At 43.0% G+C, this 22,091-nt stretch overlaps 1 protein-coding gene across 1 annotated transcript in view; it reads left to right on the top strand.

Annotated features, from left to right (window-relative positions):
• Positions 1-3,452: 3,452 nt before the first annotated feature.
• The window catches only part of txnl1 (thioredoxin-like 1), a 29,130-nt gene continuing 10,491 nt past the window's right edge, over positions 3,453-22,091 (top strand). The window contains exons 1-2 of the mRNA XM_078219868.1: positions 3,453-3,787; positions 19,072-19,168. Of these exons, the coding sequence (XP_078075994.1) occupies positions 3,693-3,787; positions 19,072-19,168 (192 nt within the window). The 5' untranslated portion in view covers positions 3,453-3,692. The remainder of the gene's footprint in view (positions 3,788-19,071; positions 19,169-22,091) is intronic.

Raw genomic sequence — 22,091 nt, 5'->3', positions numbered from 1 at the left:
CTCCTTCGTTTTGTTGACATTGAGGGAGAGACTATTGTCACTGAACCAGTTCACCAGATTCTCTCTCTGATTCCTGTACTCTGTTTCGTCATTGTTTGAGATCCGACCCACTACGGTGGTATCGTCAGCAAACTTGAAAATCGAATTGGAGGGGAATTTGGCCACACAGTCATAGATTTATAAGCAGTATAGTTCGGGGCTGAGAACACAGCCTTGTGGGGCACCAGTGTTGAAGATGATCATGGATTACATCCTTTATAATGGACACCAACATTTTCCAGTGACAGATGAAAGGAAGTATTCCAATAGAATGAAGGAATCTAGGAAAAAAGCAGAAAATAAGTAAAAAGGGGTAAAAAGGGAAAAGTGAATTTATGCACTTTGGAATGGCAGCCAAATGCATATGGACTCAAGAAAAATTCAAATCACGAAGATTGGGGTACATTGCAATTGTTAGAAAACATACTGATAATAAAATAAAGGAATTGTGAATGTGGACTTTTTTTGTGCACAAAGTGGCTGCAGCATTTTCTTTATGACAATAGTGATCAAAAAGTGCATCTTTGACTGTAAAGTGCTTTGATACATCTGGTGCTCATGAAATACACTACAAAAATGCAAATGTTCCTTTATTTTCAAGAGAAGACAATCGGACAGAGTCCAAAGTTAAAGTCAGAGACCCCACGATGGGTGGAAGCATCATGGAGCACCAATGAACTGTTGTCCAGATTTGTTGATAGGTGTGGCAGACAAGTGATAAAACAGGGGAGTGGGATTAGGTAGAATGCTCTTTCAGCAAGCCAGTGCAGACTCGATGGGTCGAATGGTCTCCTTCTGCACCATAAAGATTCTTTGATTCTGTATTAGAGGATGCATTGTTGGAGATATTTCTGTGGGAATCACGATCCCCAAGGCATGCAGAATCAGTTGTGGGACAAAATATAGTGTGTGGTGAAGTGGGAAAAAATATACAGATGAGTACACTTTAAAAAATAACTGCCTGGCACATAAACAGTCACCTGGGAAAGAGACATTAAACAGGCACTGACAGGCACCTGAGATTAAAACATAAAGGACAGACAGTATTTAAAGTTAAACATGCAGGAATCAGATCCTGCAGGAAGCCAGCCAGGGCTTGAGGCACTCTTTAGGATAAGGACAATAGGGTCGGGTAAAGAGATTAGCTACTGGTGGGATCGGGAATACATAACTGCAGGAAAACCAATTACTGTAAATTACTGTATGAATAGACTGAAACTAAAACCATTGATAGCCACTGGCATAGGAAATGTATCCATTCATCGAACAATGCGGTGTTAACATGCTTATGTCTGTATCTGTCTGTATTTGTCTATAATGACATTCAAATCATGCACTGACATACAATCCTTTGCCGTGCTGGATGTTATGGCCTCCCACTTTGCCACTGTTGTGGGAAATGTACCACTGAGTCAGGCTTGAAGGTTTCAAGAATACAGTTTTATGCTAATGAAGCTTCGTGGAGAAAAGGCACTAACAAGCCTACTTGATTGATCACCTACTTGATTACAACGATGTGATAATGGCTAGATGTCCGGTCCATCTATTGTGTAAAGGGTATAAAGATGGACCGCCTCTATTGTCTCATTGAGAGAAGGTTTGCTGCTTGTTAGTGCCTTTTCTCCACGAAGCTTCATTAGCATAAAACTGTATTCTTGAAACCTTCAAGCCTGACTCAGTGGTACATTTCCCACAACAGTGGCAAAGTGGGAGGCCATAACATCCAGCACGGCAAAGGATTGTATGTCAGTGCATGATTTGAATGTCTGACAATGAACCAGACTGTAACTGAAACTGAAAGGCCAGTAGGACCAGCAAGCAAGGCACAGGCTCAGGAGAGAACAGCAGCAGTGAGGAAAGCTGGAAGATGACCAAAGTTGCTTTAAAATTTATGCCACAGAGAGTAAATCAGAGACATGGCAACTGAGTCTCACTGTGCAATTCAGTGCAGCCTAGATGGCCAGAAAAGTTCCAAGTTTAACTTCCCTTTCCTTGCTACTGTTTTTGAATATTCAAACGTGAGTCGAGTTTTTCTGGGCACTGTTATGATCTTGGTAAAGACCAGTGACTTTTTAAAAAAAAATAGAAGAGAACACCTTGTTCTTTTTAAAAAAAAATTTGTCAGTCATTTGTAATATATTCTGGTTCTGATGCAGGGTCTAGCAACTGAACAAAGTTTTGAGCATTTTACTTTTCACTTCGTAGAATCACAGAATTCCTACAGTGCAGAAGGAGGGCATTTGGCCCATCGAGCCTGCACCAACAACAATCCCACCCAGGCTCTATCCCCGTAACACCACACATTTATCCTGCTAATTTCCCTGACTCTAAGGGGCAATTTATCATGGCCAATCAACCCAACCTGCACATCTTCGGAGTGTGGGAGGAAACCAAGGCACCCGGAGGAATAGCACACAAACATGGAGAAAAATGTGCTCATTCCACACACAGGTTCCTGGCGCTGTGAGGCAGCAGTGCTAACCACTGTGCCACTCTGCTGCCCGGTCACAGGCTTAGGCCCACCTTGAAGCAACAAGGTATGCGAGGGGATGCAATTGCCTCTGGGCTCTGGTAATCCCAAGCCTCCTGGGCTGGCTGAACTGAGAAAATAGGAGTGGAAGCTTCTCGGCCTTTTGGTCATGGTCAAGATCAAGCGTTAGATGAAGCCCAAGATGGGGTGCAATGCCACCTCTTGTCAGCTTGGATCTTTTTTGTCTCCCTTGTGGGACCTCGAAGTAGATTCAATTGGATTTTGACTTTGGTTTTTGAAGCAAACAAGGAATTGATTTGGGTTTGTCCAGTCCATTCTGTGGATTGGCTTTGTAATTTTAAGAATAAAGTAAAAAAATTTTAAAAGTGTAAGCAGAATGAAGGGGAGCCCCCAGACTATAGCGGAATGAAGGGGAGCCTCCAGACTACAGCAGAATGAAGGAGGACCCCAAGACGAAACCAAAATGAAGGAAGGACCCCAAGACAAAACCAAAATGAAGGGAGCCCCGAACCAAAGCAAAATGAAGGGAGGCCCAACCAAAGCAAAATGAAGGGAGGCCCCAAACTAAAGCAGAATGAAGCGAGGAACCCAAGACTAAAGCAGAATTGAGGGAGCAACCCAAAACTTAAGCAGAATGAAGCAGGCTCCCAGACTAGATGCCTGGTGAGGCCACTTGGCCAATGAAGGGATTCAATAGAGAGGATGGGAAGGGGTGGGAGAGCGCACGCGCAAGTGCGTATTGTCTGCTGGGTAATTGCCGGCTCGCCGCCATGACTTTGCAAAGAAGCTGGAGAGCGCTCGGTGACGCAGGGCGAGGAGGGAGGCGGGGCCATGTGGGGGAGAAACGTCATTTGAGAGACAAGGCCCTCCTCCAATCATCACAAGGCATCCGGCAGTCGCGCTCACGGAGTCCGCGGTGGTTGGCCAATGGGGCGGAGAAGCGCGGTGGGCGGGAGCTTCCAGCCTGGTTTGGTCGGTGCCGGTGGAGGTGTTTTTTCCCCCTTTCCCTCCCCCCTCCCCCTGCTGTGTGTGTAGGTGGCTGTCCGAAAGCGCGTTTTTTTTATTTTAAATTTTGATGTTTTTAAAGAAATAAAAGTTGAGGCCTGGACTGGATAGGGACCTACTTCTGATTTAAAACTATATTCGACACCATTCACTGAGGATGAGGGTGAAAGTGGTGGTGGGCGACGCCGAGTTTCAGCCTGAATTGACCAACGCCGGCTGCCGGTTAACGGTGGTGAAGTTCACCATGAAAGGGTGAGTGACCGCGGCCCCAGCCCGGAGAGGTTGGTACTTTCTGCGTCAGGCTCAGGCTTTGCGGCCTTCTCCCGCATTGTGTCCTGTAGCTTTTCCAGCAGCTCTTGCCGCCCCATCGACGTTGCTGCCGCCGCTTCCTGTCTGAGGGCCTGCTCTGATCTGGACTGGGAGCATCATATGCTACTTCTAAGCGTGGGGCTGGGCTGGGCTGACAGCCTTCGCAAAAGAGCCTGTCTCAGTGTAAAGGATGTGTGTGTTGGGGAGGCGAAGGGCAGATCCGTATGGGTAACTTAAGAAAGCAAAATAGTAGCCCAGCTGTTACTGGGCATCATTTACAAATCCATTTGGGTGATTGCGAAATTAGAATAGAGATAACACTTGTCAGTAGGCATTGCAGCACACCAAGCTTCCGAGATAAGGGTACTTCCGAGCGAGCACTGGGCAATAATTTTGATTTTAAAAAAGAATCATTATCGGGATGGATACTGGCAGCCTTCTATCTTGTGAGACGATGGTTTGTGCCGTGGTGGCTTAGTATTAACCATTACCAGGTGTGGCTCAGGTGCCCACTCTGTTATGGCAGTGTTTGCCACTTTTGTTGTAATGGAAGATGGGCTAAGAAGGTTCATGGATTTTCTGGCTTTTTCTCTGGGCTCTTTTCTCAGCCACATGAGATTTTTTTTTGCTTCTGCCCATCCCTTCAAAACAGTCAACTTCCAGAGGGCAGGGTCTGAGGATCGCTGTAATAAAATCATGCATGTGGTGAAAACCGGTAGTGCTTTTGTCTGGGGATGCTTCCTGCATTAGTTTCGAAACCAACGAGAAGCGAAATGTATGATTTGAGTTTTGGGAAATTAAGAGGAAAAAATAATGGAAGAGTAGAACAATTGGGAACAGTGACAAGAGGATAGTTGATCATAGAATCCCTACAGTGCAGAAAGAGGCCATTTGACCCATTGAGTCTTCACTGACTCTCCAAAAGAGCATCCCACCCAGGCTCTAATCACATAACCTGTGTAGGTTATGTGGATTTGCCATGATAAATTGCCCTTTAGTGTCGGAGGACTAGCAGGGTAAATACGTGGGAATATCGGGATAGGGCCCGGGTGGGATTGTTGTAGGTGCAGGCTTGATGGGCTGAATGGCCTCCTTCTGCACTATAGTGGTTCTATGATTCAGCATGGCCAATCCATCTAACTTGCACATTTTGGATCTGGCCAAAATTAACTGAACAGAAAAAAAATAGCAAAAGTTAAGTTGGAGGTTAGTGCAGAAAGTAAATATGTCTATGTGGTGAAAAAGGATCTTTGTCAAAATCTTGTGTCTATGGATAAATAATTACTAAACACATGAAAGGCATAACAAATTTAGGGCTAGCACAATAAAGAAACTCATGAATATTGCAAGTACAGTTCAGATTTGAAAAGAAACATCCTGTATTAACTACAGCTTATTAATAAGTGTTTACAGAGGGCATGAATTTCTGACGTGTGTACAAAGAAACATTTTTGATCATTGCTTCCATCGTAGCGAAGAAGGAAGTAGTGTTAGATTTAGTGTTAGATGGTTCCAGTGAATGAAGTGAAGCAAGTTGAGAAATTTGGAGAACAATGATCATGATGTCATCACATTTAGAAAAGTGATTTAAGAAAAGACACGGAAAAATGTTCAACTGGAGGAAGACGACATTCAATGAGTTGAAACGGACGTGGTGCAGATAGATTAGAATCAAAAATTTGTCAACCAAACAATAATTGAACAATGGGGGAGGTCTTCAAAAAGGAAATGGTTCAAGTACAGAGTAGCTGCATTCCCTTAAAATGGAGAATCCTCAGGTACACACATCTGTAAAGGTGACAGGATAATTTGAGAAGACAGTTTTTGAAGCATGAGGTTCCATGTTTTTGAGTATAAAAGCAAGGAAGTTACATTAAACCTTCATAAAATGCAGGTTAAATTGCAGTGAGAGTGCTGTGTTCAATTCTGAGTACCATCACTTTGAGAGGATGACGAGGCCTAAGAGTGTACAGAATAAATTTACTCAAATAGTATGAGGGATGAGGGTTTACAGTATAATTGAGAAGCTGGGGTTGTGCTCAAAACAGAGGAGATTTGAAGTGTTCTAAATCATGAAGGGTTTAGGTTTTTGGATAATTTATGTAAGAATAAACTGTTTCCAGTGGCAGAAGGATCAGCAACCAGGTGGCACAGATTTTAAAGTTTTTAAAAGTTTATTTATTAGTCACAAGTAAGGCCTCCGTTAACACTGCAATGAAGTTACTGTGTAATTCCCCTAGTCGCCACAGTCCGCCGCCTGTTCAGGTTAATGCACCCAACCAGCACGTCTTTCAGAATGTGGGAGGAAACCGGAGCACCTGGAGGAAACCTGGGAGAACATGAGAACTTGACACAGTGACTCAAGTCGGGAATCAAACCCGGGTCCCTGGTGCTGAGAGGAAGCCGTGCTAACCACTATGCCGCCGGCAAACAAAGAACAAAGAAAATTATAGCACAGGAACGGGCCCTTCAGCCCTCCAAGCCTGCACTGACCATGGTGCCCGACTGAACTAAAACCCCCTACCCTTCCGGGGACCATATCCCTCTATTCCCATCCTATTCATTATTTGTCAAGATGCCCCTTAAAAGTCATTATCGTATCAGCTTCCACTACCTCCCCCGGCAACGAGTTCCAGGCACCCACCACTCTCTGTGTAAAAAATCTGCCTCGTACATCTCCTTTTAAACCTTGCCCCTCACACCTTAAACCTGTGCCCCCTAGTAATTGACTCTTCCACCCTGGGAAATAGCTTCTGACTATCCACTCTGTCCATACCTCTCATAATCTTATAGACTTCTATCAGGTTGCCCCTCAACCTCCGTCGCTCCAGTGAGAACAAACCAAGTTTCTCCAACCTCTCCTCGTAGCTAATGCCCTCCATACCAGGCAACATCCTGGTAAATATTTTCTGTACCCTCTCCAAAGCCTCCACATCCTTCTGGTAGTGTGGCGACCAGAATTGAACACTATATTCCAAGTCCGGCCTAACTAAGGTTCTATAAAGCTGCAACATGACTTGCCAATTTTTAAACTCAATGCCCCGGCTGATGAAGGCAAGCATGCCATATGCCTTCTTGACTACCTTCTTCACCTGCATTGCCACTTTCAGTGACCTGTGTACCTGTACACCCAGATGCCTTTGCCTATCAATGCTCTTAAGGGTTTCGCCATTTACTGTATATTTCCTATTTGTATTAGACCTTCCAAAATGCATTACCTCACATTTGTCTGGATTAAACTCCATCTGCCATCTCTCCGCCCAAGTCTCCAACTGTTCTATATCCTGCTGTATCCTTTGATGGTCCTCATCACTATCTGCAAATCCACCAACCTTTGTGTCGTTTGCAAACTTACGAATCAAACCAGTTACATTTTCTTCCAAATCATATATATTACAAACAGCAAAGGTCCCTGAGGAACGCCACTTGTCACAGCTCTCCATTCAGAAACGCACCCTTCCATTGCTACCCTCTGTCTTCTTTGACCGAGCCAGTTTTGTATCCACCTTGCCAGCTCACCTCTGATCCCATGCGACTTCACCTTCTGCACCAGTCTGCCATGAGAGACCTTGTCAAAGGCCTTACTGAAGATTGGCAAACGAACCAAAGATGACATGAGAAATCTTTTGTTATCTTTTATTTCTGCAAATCTGAAGAGGTGGTGAAAGCAGATTCAATTGCAACATTCAAACATGAATGGGGATGCATACTTGAAGGGATTAACTGTTTCAGGGCTATGGGGAAAGAATAGGAGTGGGACTAATTGGATTGCTCTGCCGAAGATCTGGTATGAGTATGATGAGCTGAATAGCCTTCCATGTCGTATAGACCAGTAAGCCTAACATTGGTAGTGGGGAAAATTCTCGAATCAATTATCAAGGACTTTATAGCAGAGCATTTAGAAAGCAGTGGCAGGATCAGACAGAGCTGGAATGGATTTATGAAGGGGAAATCATGCTTGACAAATCTGTTGGAATTCTTTGACGATGGAACTAGTAGAGTTGACAAGGGGGAGCCAGTCAGTGTCATATATTTGGACTTTCAGAAAGTGTTTGACAAACTCCTGCATCAGAGATTATTGTGCAAGATTAAAGTGCACGGGATTGGCGGAAGTGTATTGAGATGGATAGAAAACTGGTTGGCAGAGAGGAAACTAAGAGTAGGCATTAATGGCAGGCAGTAACTAGTGGGATGCCACAGGGATCGGTGCTGGGACCCCAGGTATTCACAATATATATTAATAATTTGGATGAGGGAACAAAATGTAACATCTCAAAGTTTGCAGGTGATACCAAGTTGGGTGGGAGGGTGAGCTGTGACAAGGTCCACCAGTCGCTGAAGGTAAGCATGCAGGTGCAGCAGACAGTAAAGAAGGCAAACGGTACATTCGAAAATCGGAGCAGGGCTGTGTTGTTGCAATTATACAGGGCTTTGGTGCCACACCTAGAATATTGTGTGCAGTTTTGGTTTCCTTTGAGGAAGGATATTCTTGTTTTTGAGGGAATGCAGCAAAGATTTACCAGGCCAACTCTGGGGATGGCGGGACTGATGAATGAGGAGAGATTGGCGAGGTTAGGATTGTTTTCGCTGAAGTTCAGATGAGTGAGGCAGGGGGATCTCATTAGAGACTTAAAAAATTCGAACAGGACTAGACAGGGAGGAAGTTCCTGATGGTGGGGCAGTCCAGAAACAGGGGTCACAGTCTGAGGATGCAGAGTAGACCATTTAGGATGGAGATGAGACATTTCTTCCCCCAGAGAGTGGTGAGCTTGTGGAATTCATTATCGCAGGAAGTAGTTGATGCCAAAACATTGAATGTATTCAAGAGGCGGCTAAGTATAGCACTTGAGGCGAATGGGATCAAAGGTTATGGGGAGAAAGCAGGATTAGGCTATTGAGTTGGATGATCAGCCAGGATTGTGATGAATGTTGGAGCAGGTTCGTAGGGCTGAATGGTCTCCTGCTCCTATTTGCTATGTTTCTATTCAACGATTCTGTGATAAACTGCAGACAGTGTAAAATCCCATCCTGGGTTCTATGTTAGCTGATAGTATTAATGGATCCTTTCCCTTCAAATCTGCTATTGTCACCCACCTTCTCAAATAGCTCACCCTTAACCCCTCTTGCAAACAACCATCCCCTCTCCAATCCTCCCTCATCCTTGAACCTGCCTGCCTCCTAATAAACACTCTTTGCTGCAATACCATGTTTGAACTCCTCCAATCAAGTTTCACTGCCCGGAAATGGCCCATATCAATATCACAAATGATCATTTGTGTGATCATCGTCAACTCTCTTTCCTCATCCAGTTCAAGCCACGTGCAGTTTTTAATATGGTTGACCACATTATCCTAATCCAAAACCTCTTCTCTTCTTGGTTGCCCATGCCTCATTATATTCTGACCTGTTCAGCTATAACCAGAGTATTATCTGCAATGGTTTCTCTTCCAGATTTTGCACTGTTACTGTTGGCGTTCACTAAGGAACTGTGACCTCTTATTTTTCAGCAACATTGTTGGAAGCCATAATGTCAGGTTCTGCATGTATGTTGACCACACCCGTCTCTCAACTCTACTGCCTCTGATTTGTCACGCTTTTTGTCCCACTTCACATATTGAATGCACAGATATTTTCTCCAAATAAATATTGGAAAGATCAAAGCTGCAGCTCCTGACATGTACTCTGTCCTGAGCCACTAACTCCATCTGTTCCCCTGGCCATCTCTTGTGCGAAGCCTGACTGTTCGCAACCTTAACATGCAATTTGACTAAGCTAAACTGCCAATTCCACATCCTATCCATCACCAGGATTTCTAACTTTTACCTCCATAAAATTGCATGACTCCACTCCTGCCTCTGCTGATCTGTTCTCATTGCAGACCTGGCTGCCCTTCCATGTCCATCCTTTATAAACTTGAGCTCATTCAAAACTCTATACCCCATATCCAAACTTGCGCCAAGTCCTGTTCACCCATTGACCTACATTATCTCCTGATCTGGCAACACGTTCATTTTAAAATTATCATCCTTGTTTTGAATGCATCCATGGCTTTGCATGTTCCGATGTAGCCTTTTTCTACTCCTGTACTCTCCAAGGTCTCTGTATCCCTCCAATTCTGGCTTTTTGTATGACCTCTATTTTCTTTGTTCCACCAGTTGCAAATGCTCTAAGCTCTGGCATTCCCCAACTAAACCTTCACCTGTCTTCTTCCTCCACGTAGGAACAGAAAAAGGCAATTTAGCTCCTGTCTTTCCCCAAAGTATCTTGATATCTTTGGTGAGCAAATCTCTCAATCTCCAATTTAAAGTTAGCAATTGATCTTGCATCTCCCCGTGCCTGCATGGGTTTCCTCCTGTTTCCCGCCACAGTCTGAAAGACGTGCTGGTTAGGTGCATTGACCATGTTACATTCTCCCTCGGTGTACCTGAACAGGTGCTGGAGTGTGACAACTAGGGGATTTTCACAGTAACTTCATTGCAATGTTAATGTAAGCCTATTTGTGATACTAATAAATAAACTTCAAAACTTTGAACTTTAGTCTTCTACATTATTTAATTTTTGGACTTAAGGTATTATTCTGATAAATCTACACTGCACTTCTTCCAAGGCCATTATATCCTTCCTAAGGTAATGTGTGGTCTAAGTAGAGGTGTGTATAGCTGTAGCATTACATCTACCCCGAGTCCTGGAGATATAAAAGCCAGTCTACCATTACCTTTGTGATTATTCTCTGTGCCTGTTCATAATATTTTGATTTTTGTACCTGGTCTCCTCAACTTCCACTTTCTAGCTTTTCACCATTTTTCAGAATTCTTCTGTGGGTTGTGGACATCACTGGCTCGGCCAGCATTTATTGCCCATCCCTAATTGCCCTTGAGAAAATGATGGTGTGCTGCTGACCTGAATCACTAGAGGATTTTCACAGTAACTTCATTGCAGTGTTAATGTAAGCCTACTTGTGACACAAATAAATAAACTCCACCTGGTGCAGATGCACCCACAATGTTGCGAGGAATGGAGTCCCAAAATGTTGACCCTGCAACAGTCAAGTAAGTGATATAGTTCCAGGTCAGGATGCTGAGTGACTTGGGACGAGAACTTCCAGGTGGTAGTGTTCCCATGGATCTGCTGCCCTTATGTAGAGGTTGTGGAAAAGTGCTGTTGAAGGAGCCTTAACAAGTTGCTGCAGCAAATCTTGTACAGGATACACATTGTTGCCACTGTGTATTTGCGATGGGAGAAGTGAATGTTGAAGGTGGTCTATGGGATACCAATCAAGCAGGCTGCTTTAACCTGGATGGTGTCAAGATTCTTGAGTATTGTTTCAGCTGCACTCCAGGCAAGTGGAGATTGTTGCATCACACTCCTGACTTGTGCCTTGTAAGCAGTGGACAGGGTTTGGGGAGTCAGCAGGTGTGTTACTTGCTGCAGGGTCACTAGCCTCTGATGTTTTTGGAGCAACAGTATTTGTATGGTTTGTCCAGTTGACGGTGGGGAATTCAGTGATGGTAATGCCATTGAATGTCATGGGGCAATGGTTAGATATTTTCTTCTGGAGCACAAGTCTTCAGTACTGTTGCTGTAACATTGTCAGGGCACATAGACTTTGCAGTATCCAGTGCCTTTAGCTGTTTCTTGATATGTGGAGTGAATCACATTTGCTGAAGACTGGCATTAGTGATGTTGGAGTCCTCGGGAGGAGGCTGAGATGGATCATCCATTCGGTACTTCTGGCTCAAGATTGTAGTAAATTCTGTAGTCTTGTCTTCTGCACTGATGTGTTGGGCTCCTCCACCATTTGAAGAATTGGATATATGTGGAGCCTCCTGCTCCAGTGAGTTTAATTGTCCATCGCCTTCACAGCTGCAAGTGGCAGGATTGCAGAGCTTGTATCTAATCTGTTGGCTGTCCCGGAATCTGTCTTATCACCTGCTGCTTATGCTCTTTGGCATGCAAGTAGTCCTGTGTTGTAGCTTCACCAGGTTGACACACTCTTTTTGGTGCTGCTCCTGGCATGCCCTCTTGCACTCTTCTTTGAACTAGGGCTCATCTCCTGGCTTGGTAATGGTAGAGTGGGTAATATGCCAGGCCATGCGGCCATATATTGTCATTGAGAACAATTCATAGAAATCATAGAAACCCTACAGTACAGAAAGAGGCCATTCAGCCCATCGAGTCTGCACCGACCACAATCCCACCCAGGCCCTATTTACCCACTAATCCCTCCAACCTACGCATCTCGGGACACTAAGGGCAATTTTTAGCATGGCCAATCAACCTAACCCGCACATCTTTGGACTGTGGGAGGAAACCGGAGCACCCAGAGGAAACCCACGCAAACACGAGGAGAATGTGCAAACTCCACACAATTCTGCTGCTGTTGTTGGCCCACAGCACCTCGTGGTCTTGAGTTGCTAGATCTGTTCAAAGTAGATCCTATTTAGCAGGGTGGTAGTGCAATACAACATGATGTGAAGACAGAACTTTGTTCCCACGAGGACTGTGTGGTGGTCACTCTTAGCAATACTGTCATGAACAGATGTATCTGTGGGAGGCAGGTTAGTGAGGATGAGGCCAAGATTATTTTGTTGGTTCCCTCACCACTTGCCGCACATGCATTCTGTGTCCTTTAGAGCCCGACCAGCTCTACCTTTGGTGCTACCGAACCACTCTTGGTGATGGACGCTGCAGTCCCCTCCCCAGAGTACATTCTGCCATCCTCAGTCCTTTCTCTAAAGTATTGTTCAACATGATTCATCAGCTGAGGTGAAGTGGTCTGTGGTATTCAGGAGGTTTAATAGCCCATGTTTCACCTGATGCCGTAACATTTTCCGGAGTCGATGTTGAGGACTCCCATGGAAACTCCTGACTCTATACCACTTTGCTGCCACCTCTGCTGTCTGCCATGCTGGTGGGACAGCACATAAACGGGGTTGGTGGCATCTCGGACACTCTAAGGTATGATTCCATGAGTACATCATGTCAGTCTGTTGCTTGGCGAGTCTGAGACAGCTCTCCCAATTTTCGCACAAGCTCCCAGTAAGAAGGACTTTGCAGGGTCAGAAGTGCTGAGTTGTCATTTCCAGTGTCTAGGCTGATGCCAGGATACTTATCTGGTTTCATTCCTTTTAGACTATTTAGCAATTTGATACAACTGAGTGGCATGCTAGGCCATTTCAGAGCGTATTTAAGAGTCACATGTAGGCTAGACCAGATAAAGATGACAGATTTCCTTCCCTATAGGACATTCGTGAGCCAGATGGGCTTTTACGCCAATGTCACTTTATAGTAATCACTTAGACTTTAATTCCAGGTTTTTTAAAATTCAAATTCCAAAGGTGAATTTGAATCCAGGTCCTAGTCCAGTGACATTACCAGTACACCACCTGTTTGTTGGACTGCTTGTTCAAAATCCTGTATTGGGTGGCACAGTGGTTAGTACTGCTGTTTCACAGCGTGAGGGACCCAGGTTCGATTCCCAGCTTGGCACACTGTGGAGTTTGCACGTTCTCCTCGAGTCTTTGTGGGTTTCCTCCAAGTGCTCCGGTTTCCTCCCATGGTCCAAAGATGTGCGGGTTAGGTGGATTGGCCATTCTAAATTGCCCCTTAGTGTCAGGGGACTAGCTAGGGTAAATGCATGGTATTATGGGGATAGAGCCAGGTGGGATTGTGGTTGGTGCAGACTCGATGGGTTGAATGGCCTCCTTCTGCACTGTAGGATTCTATGATTCTAGATGAATAGAAATTTCTTCTGTTGTCTTTGATCTCTTGTTGCAAAGTCTGAGTGTGACAGTTCGCAACCTTCGTGTTATATTTGACTCCGATGAACTTCCATTACACGTCTGTGCCTTTTCCATTTCTGTAACATAATCTGGCTTCATCCCTGCATTAGCTCATCTGGTACGGAATCGCTCAGACATTTCTTACCTCTCGACTTCCCGATTCCAATGTGCTCCTGTCTCTTTAATCTGTGCTTAACCCTCTCTCCACTCACATTGTCTGTACCTTTAAGACTTGATTACCTGTAAAGACTCGCATTCCACCATTATTTTGTAAATTGAGTTTGTGTCTTTATATGCCCTGTTTGTCAACAGAACTCCCACTTACCTGACGAAGGAGCAGCACTCCAAAAGCTAGTGGCTTGTGCTACCAAATAAACCTGTTGGACTTTAACCTGGTGTTGTGAGACTTCTTAACATGAGATTATCCAAACCTCTGCTGTCTCCAAGTCACCTTTGTCCTTTTGCATGCTGATTCACACTGGATTCCTAGTTGAAAAACACCTGAATTTTAATATATTCACCTTTTATGTTCAAATCCCTCCATGGCCTCATGATGAATGCAACAACACTCGAAGCTTGACACCATCCATGACAAAGCAGCTCACTTCATCGTTGTCCCTTCTTCAAATATTCACTCCCTCTGCCACCTACGCATGATAGCAGCAGTGTGTACCATCTATAAGATGCAATGTAGGAATTCACCAAGACTTCTTAGACAGCATCTTCAAAATTCATGACCACTACCATCTAGAAGACCTAAGGCAGCAGACATGTTTCACCATCTGGAAGTTCCAATCCGAGCCACTCATCCTGACTTGAAAATATATCGTTGCTCTTTCACTGTCGCAGGGTGAAAATCCTGGCACTTTCTCCAGAAATTAACAGCACTGTGGATGTACTGACACCATATGGACTGCAGCATTTCAAAAAGGCAGCCCACCACCACCTCGAGGGCAATTAGGGATGGGCAATAAATGTTGGCCTTGCCATCAAAGCGCACATCCCTTGGATCAATAAAATAAAATCTCCGTCCCACAACACAGTCACGATATCTACTGTTCTCTCATTTTGGCTTCCTGTCTATCCCTGATTTTAATCGCTCTATCATTTAATGGCTGTGCCTTCAGCTGCTAAGGTTCAATACCCTCCCAAAACCTCCACCTTTCTTTCCTCCAGAGGTATGCTGTAAAGCTTTGGCTGTCTGCCCTAATTTTTCTTCATGTCTTGATGACAAATTTTGATTTATGAAGCACCTTGACCTTTTCATCTCACCTTTAACATAATAAAAAGACAAGTTCTCCCTCACTCATTTTGAATAATGGAATGACATGCGCAGTTTTCCCATCTGAGGGATCGGTTCAAGAATCAAGACTTCTAAAAAGCATAGTTTGGGCATCTGAAAAATTTGCACCTTGGTTTAAAATGCTGGTGTAGAGAACTATCTGGTTCAAGGAGTTTCTCATTTTAGTGACATCATTTTCTTAATTATTCTTTTGCTTAGAATTTTGGTGAGATCCTGTCCCTGATCAATATTAGTTTGCTTCAGATATCCAGCTCTACTGCAAGTACTGGCAGCAAGTACTTATCTAGTGCTTCAACCATTTTCTTATTTTCATTGACAATATCACCATTAACTGTTTGCTCCCAATGGAGTGGTATTGTCACTGGACTAGTAATCCAGAGAACCAGGGTAATGCTTTGGGGACCAGGGTTCAAATCCCACCACAGCAGATGGTGAAATTTGAATTCAATAAAAAAAATACTGGAATTAAAAGTTGAATGATCACCATGAAGCCATGCTTGCTTGTTGTAAAAATTCATCTGCTTCACTATCTGTCATCCTTACCTGGCCTGCATGTGACTCCATACCCACAACAATGTGGTTCACTCTTAAATATCCTCTGAAATGGCCCAGCAGACCACTTAGTTAAAGGATGAACAATAAATGTTGGCCCAGCCAGCGACGCCCACATCCCCTGAATAAAAAAAAGCCACCTTTTTCCAACGAGAATTATGTTTGATTTTGACTTCCAATGCAAGTTTTCTTTCATACTTCCTATTTGTAAATATTGCCATCTGTTTTGTCCTTCCTTGTTCTTTGTGTTTCTTCCATTTTCTGGGGTATGTTCATTTATGTATGCATTTATTTTACTTTCATCATTTGTACTTGGTTTGTTTTGGGAGGTGGATTTGCCCCTGAAGTCAGCTGCGTCTAATTTGAAAATCTTAGTTTTTGAATGTTTCTCCTTTTCAATTACAAAATTCAACTCATTATGATTCCTTAGAAGCACTGTTAAGATAATTAAATTTGGCTAATTACACATTAAATTTAATATGGTTGGCACCTCTCTCCCATCCCCTCCCCATTAGTTTTAGAACATATGTTGCAGAAAACTATACTGAAAACATGCGAGGAACACTCTACCTTTCTGACATCTGCTGGCCTGCTTATCCCAATCTGTGAAAATTGAAACTCTCCTATTAAAACCCCTCTTTCTACTAATGCTACATACTTGTCTAATCTCTGCAGTTTCCACCACAGCTGGTACCTGGGGGAGGGTGTCTCTACACAAGTCTGACTATAGTCTTCAATCTGTAAAATGCTGCCTGCTTTGCTCTTGTATCCTCTCATCATTGAAGTGATTTCAGCCTAATTGCTAAGGCTATTTTTTTTTTTGTCTTTCCTGCAGATTATACAGCCTGGGATATTTAGTTTCCCAGTCCTGGCTCTCTCGGCCATTTCTCAGTCATGGCTACCAACTTGAATTTGTCTGAATTAATTTAATTATTTTCCTTACACTCATGCATTTGTGTAAAAAAAAAAATGCTTATTTGGGCCTGTCCTTTTGCTCTAATGTTTTATACTCATTTATTATTTATCATTTAATTGCTTTTCGTCTTTTAATTTTCCGTTTCTCAATAAGGCCAATTTCAGATTGTTAGATAAAGGAGCAGGAATTGGCCATTCTGCCTGTTCCACTATTCAAGAAGATGATCTAACCCTCATTCTAACTCTCTTGCAGATCAAAAAAAACCTGACTGTCTTGGTCTTGACTATATTTAATGACCCAGCCATCACTTCTCTCTGGGATACAGATTTCCAAAGATTAATGCCTCTTTGTAAGAACAAATTCCTCCTCCCATTGGTTTTAAATGGGAGACCCCTTATTTTTAAGCAGTGTACCCTACTTCAAGATTCCATCATAAGATGAAGCATCTTAATATCTACCTTGTCAAGCCTCCTCAAAATCTTATCTTTCAAAAAGATCACTTCTCATTCTTCCTGTATGAGCTCAACTGTTCCTCATTATCACAGCACCTTGATGCTGTGATCAAGTGAGTGAACCTTCTCTGAACAGCCTCCAGTGCAAGTATTCCGTGTGGTCTCATCAATGCCTTATAGAGATGTAGAAAGGCTTCCCTACTTCTATACTTCATCCCCCTTGCCATTTGCCTTCCTAATTACTTGTCCTACTTGCATGCTTACCTTTTGTGATTTGTGTGTGAGGACACCCCGATCCCTCTGTACTCCAGCATCCTGTATTCTCTATTTCAATATTTTGTTTTTCTGTTCTTACCCAAGTGGGTAACCTTGCATTTCCCTCATTAGAGTCCATCTGCCATATTTTTGTCCACTTGCCTAAAATATCTATCTCTTGGCAAACTCTTGTTTTTTTTAAATTCATTTGTGGGACATGGGCGCTGCTGGTTGGCTAGCAATTATTGCCCATTCTTAGTTGCCCTTGGAAGGCAGTTGAGAGCCCACCACATTGCTGTGGCTCTGGAGTCACATATAGGCCAGACGAGGTAAGGACAGCAGATTTCCTTCCCTAAAAGACATTAGTGAACCAGATAGGTTTTTTCCGACAATCGACAATGGTTTCATGGTCACCAGTAGATTCTTAATTTCAGATTTTTTAAAATTGAAGTCAAACTCCACCAGCTGCCGTGGTGGGATTCGAACCTGAGTCCCCAGAACATAAACTGAGTTTCTGGATTAATAGTCTAGCGATAATACCACTAGGCCATCGCCTCCTCTTGGTATTCTCAATGTGTTTCTCTACCTCAGTATCCTCCTCACAACTTGCTTTTCTACCTATTTTTGTATCATCAGCAAATTTGATACCACGCAATTGGTTGCTTCCTCCAAGTCATTAACATAGATTGTAAATAGTTGAGGCCACAGCATTTTTCCCTGTGGCACTCCACTAGTTACAGTTTGCTGATCTACGAATGATCCAGTTATCTTTAGAAAATCCAAATGCACTGCATCTACTGGTTTCCCTGCTTGTTACATCCTCATTTGTTAATTACTATTTCCCTTTCATAAAACAATGTTAACTCTGCTTGATTGTCTTATGATTTCCAAAAGGTTCTGCTACTACTTCCATAGGAATGGATTGCAGCATTTTCTCAGTAGCACATATTAGGCTAACCTACAGTTTCCTGCTCTGTCTCTTTCTTGACTAGATACTTAACATTTGTGGTTTTCGAATCCGCTGGAACCTTTCCAGAATCTGAATTTTGGAAGATTACCACCAATGCACTCACCATCTTTGTAGTGATTTTTATGACCCTGAGATGTAGGCCTTCTAAGGAACTTGTCAGCCTTTGGTTCCATTTGTTTACCTTCGTACTTTTTCTCTAGTGGTAGTAATTATTTAAAATTCCTCCTTCAGTTATGTCCCTAGGTTTCCTACTATTTTTAGGATTATTTCTTGTGTTTTTAATTGTGAAGACTGATACCAAGTACTTGTTCAAAGTGTCTCATTTGTGTTGAAGAACATGACTCACCAGCTCCATCTTGAGGACAGTTGGAGATGGGCAGTAGATGCTGGCCTTGCCAGCAATGCTCACATCCTGTGAATAAATGTTTTTAAAAAAAAGTAAGATAATTTATGGCTGCAGGATAAACTGCATTAGCAGAAGTAGTTTTTAGCATATGTTTATTGCTACTTGTTACAAATATCCAGTTAAAGTAAAGCTGTTACCCGAATGGCCTGTGTGTTCTTGAGGATACAGAACCCTAAAATTGAAGTGGGTCATCTCAACCTTTTCTAATTGATTCACATTTCCAAGACCGTATTTTGTGATTTTATCATCAATGGTATGATGCTTTGAAGAGAAAATAGAGAGCAGCAATTTTAAAACTTGGTGCAATGAGGAATATAAATAACTTTCATTGGAGAAAAGTAGATCATGAATGCACATGATTTGGATCTCTTTAAAGAGCAAGACATATGTGATACCATGAATTAAGACACTGAAAGCATACATCCTGTCCAGTACACCCCTTGATTCATGGTTGTCAAGGAATGTGACATTAAAATAATAGTCCTTTCACTGGTTATTTTTCACTCCAGTGAACAGTTATGAATCACTGATCAAAAATGTTTATCTCTAATGATGTTTGAGTAATAAGCTAGTTGTGATTTCTTTTTAAAGATGTGGACCGTGTGTGAGAATAGCTCCAGCTTTCAGCGCATTGAGTTCCAAATACCCACATGCTGTCTTTCTGGAAGTTGATGTGCATCAGTGTCGGGTAAGTGGATTGAAAATTCCGATAATTAGTTCATAAATTAAAAATAAGGCTCATCATCTGGAGGAAACTGAATGTTTTTATCCTTTGTGTTTCAACTAATGTGCCTCCCATGCAATCCTTTTTTGCTCTTTTTCTGCCACCAACACTGTTGAACCACGGATTCATCAGATAATTTTCCCCAGGACCTCGAAATTCTAGAAACCCTCTCGGTTACAGACCCGATATTGCTCCTTCTGCAGTAGATTGGTTAGCTCTGTGTATTTGGCATGTTCCTGTTTTCCCTAACTTGCATTACATGTGATCTCACTACATTGCTGATGTAAATTTAGGCCAAAAAAGACACTCAATTTAAATATGTGCTGCTATAGTTAGTTTATTTAGTGTCACAAGTAGGCTTACATTAACACTGCAATGAAGTTACAGTAAAAGTCCCCTGGTTGCCACACTCCAGTACCTGTTTGGGTACATAAGGAGAATTTAGCATGGCCAATGCACCTAACCAGCATGTCTTTCGGGCTGTGGGAGCACCCTGAGGAAACCCACGTACACATGGGGAGAATATGCAGACTCCACACACACTGACCCACGCTGGGAATTGAACCTGGGTCCCTAGCGCTGTGAGGCAGCGCTTGCCACTGTGCTGCCCACTCAAAGATAATAGACTCATCAGTGTGCTACATGTAGAATAAACTTGGGTAAACTGATCAGATTTTTGCACCAGTTAATTTCAGACAGCTCCAAGACCCATTGCAAAACTCATGATGCAACTTGAATTGACTCCAGTGGTGTGAATACAATTTATGATGTGCATTTTTCTTTCTTGTCCCAATGTGAACTCTGTGCTATGCAACATGTGCCAAAAAAGGTTGGGAAGGGTCCTGCCCCAGAGCTTCTACAAATGCTACTCCATAGCTTGTCTGAGGAAATGAATACAGAACGCATTACTGAGTGAAGCCTGTTAGCAAAAGGTGTAATGAGCATGCTAATGTTCAGGTGTGTAATGACAGTCCTCTAACTATACTGAGTAAACAAACTATGTACCAAAATTTGCACGAGTAATCAACTTGCAGGAACAAAAGCCCAGAACGAATATTTATACTTGACACTGAATTGGAATGGGCACTGAGCTAGTGATGCAATAGGAAGTGTTTTATTTGAGGCTGAAGTTAATGCAAGCATTCTTCCACGTGGAAATTTTGGGGAAATTGAGGGGAACAGGCCTGGTTTGGGGGGGGGGGGGTGCAGTTGGAGCAGGCAGGTGTGTCCCAGAAGCTGCAAGCAGTTTAAGTTCTTCTCACTGGGTAACTATTGATGCAAGACAGCCTAAACCATCCAAAGTTTGCAATTTAAATCACATTTTAAGATGGTTCTCAGTGTGGGGTCATTTTCCATGAGAAGTGCGAACTTTCTGGATGATTGCCATGCAGTCCTTACCTGGGAACTTGGCGGGGGTGGGTCACCAGCACATCTTTGGGGTATCTCCTCAGATACACTGCCGAGGGGTCAGAAGTTATGGTCCACTATTTTCTCAAATGCTATGTGAATAGAAGTTTAAAAAGCTGAATAAGCTGTTAAATTTGCATTAAAGTGGGTTTAATTGAGCAAAGTTGGGGGCCATGCCTGAGCCTTATTGACCACATGTGAGCAGGTTGCAGATCCCTGACATAGTGGGACTGCAAGTGCTTGATGTTGCTCTCTGGTGCAAAAAGCAGAAAACTTCTTTCCCAATATTGACATTTTCATTAATAAGCTCATTAATGGTTAAAGATATATCAAATGATAGTTGCTTGTCACTTTCCTTCTGTTTTAAAGTATTAGGTATAGTAGACCAGCAAGTGCATTTTTAATGGCAAGTTAAGTTGCATTGGATTTTTGGGAGTTTCTTGTTTAAATTTTGGGGAGGCGATGGCCTAGTGCTATTATCTCTAGACTATTAATCCAGAATCTTCGCTAATGTTCTGGGGACCAAGGTTCAAATCCCGTCATGGCAGATGGTAGAATTTGGAATTCAATAAAAAATATCTGGAATTAAGAATCTACTGATGACCATGAAACCATTGTCGATAGTCGGAAAAAAAACATCTGGTTCACTAATGTCCTTTTAGTGAAGGAAATCTGCCATCCTTACCTGGTCTGACCTACATGTGACTCCAGAGCCACAACAATGTGGTTGACTCTCAACTGCTCTCTGACAAGGGCAGCTAGGGATGGGCAATAAATGCTGATCAGCCAGCGATGCCCATGTCGCCCGAATGAATAGAAAAAAGCAGTTTATATTGGTAGAACACAGAAACATAGCAGGAATGGACCATTCAGCCCATTGGGCCTGCTCTGTCAATCAATAAAATCATAGCTTCAGAGGCTTTTTCCATGCTACCCACATCCCTTTGTCATTGGTATTTAGAAATCTGTCAATCTCTGCTTTAAACATACTCAATAGTTTAATTTCCACAGTCCTCTGGAGCAGAGAATTCTAAAGATTCTCAGCCCTCCAATCTCCTAATCTTGGTCCTAAGTGGTTTACCCTTATTTTGGAAATTGTCTCCTGGGTTTGCACTCCCCAGCCAGGGGAAAGACCTTACCTGCATCTGCCCTTCAAGTATTTTGTATGTTTCAATGAAATCACACCTCATTCTTTGAAACGCTAGAGAACGCAGTTCCAGTTTCCCCAATCTCTTTTCATTGGACAGTCATGGAAACAAGTCTAGTGAACCTTCGATGCACCCCTTCTATGGCAATAGTATCCTTCCTAATGCATGGTGGCCAAAACTGCACTCTACTCAGGGTACCATCTAACCGAAGTTCCATACAATTGAAGCTGGACCTCGCTACTCCTGTACTCCAATCCTTTTGTGATAAAGGAAAACATACCTAATTGCTTGTTTCACTTGCATCTTAGCCTTCATTGACTTATTGGTAAGGA

Source organism: Mustelus asterias, chromosome 1 (genome assembly GCF_964213995.1).
Source record: "Mustelus asterias chromosome 1, sMusAst1.hap1.1, whole genome shotgun sequence".
NCBI classification, from domain to species: domain Eukaryota; kingdom Metazoa; phylum Chordata; class Chondrichthyes; order Carcharhiniformes; family Triakidae; genus Mustelus; species Mustelus asterias.
The sequence above is the reverse complement of the archived record's forward strand: the minus strand, read 5'-3'. Positions and strand labels throughout refer to the sequence as shown.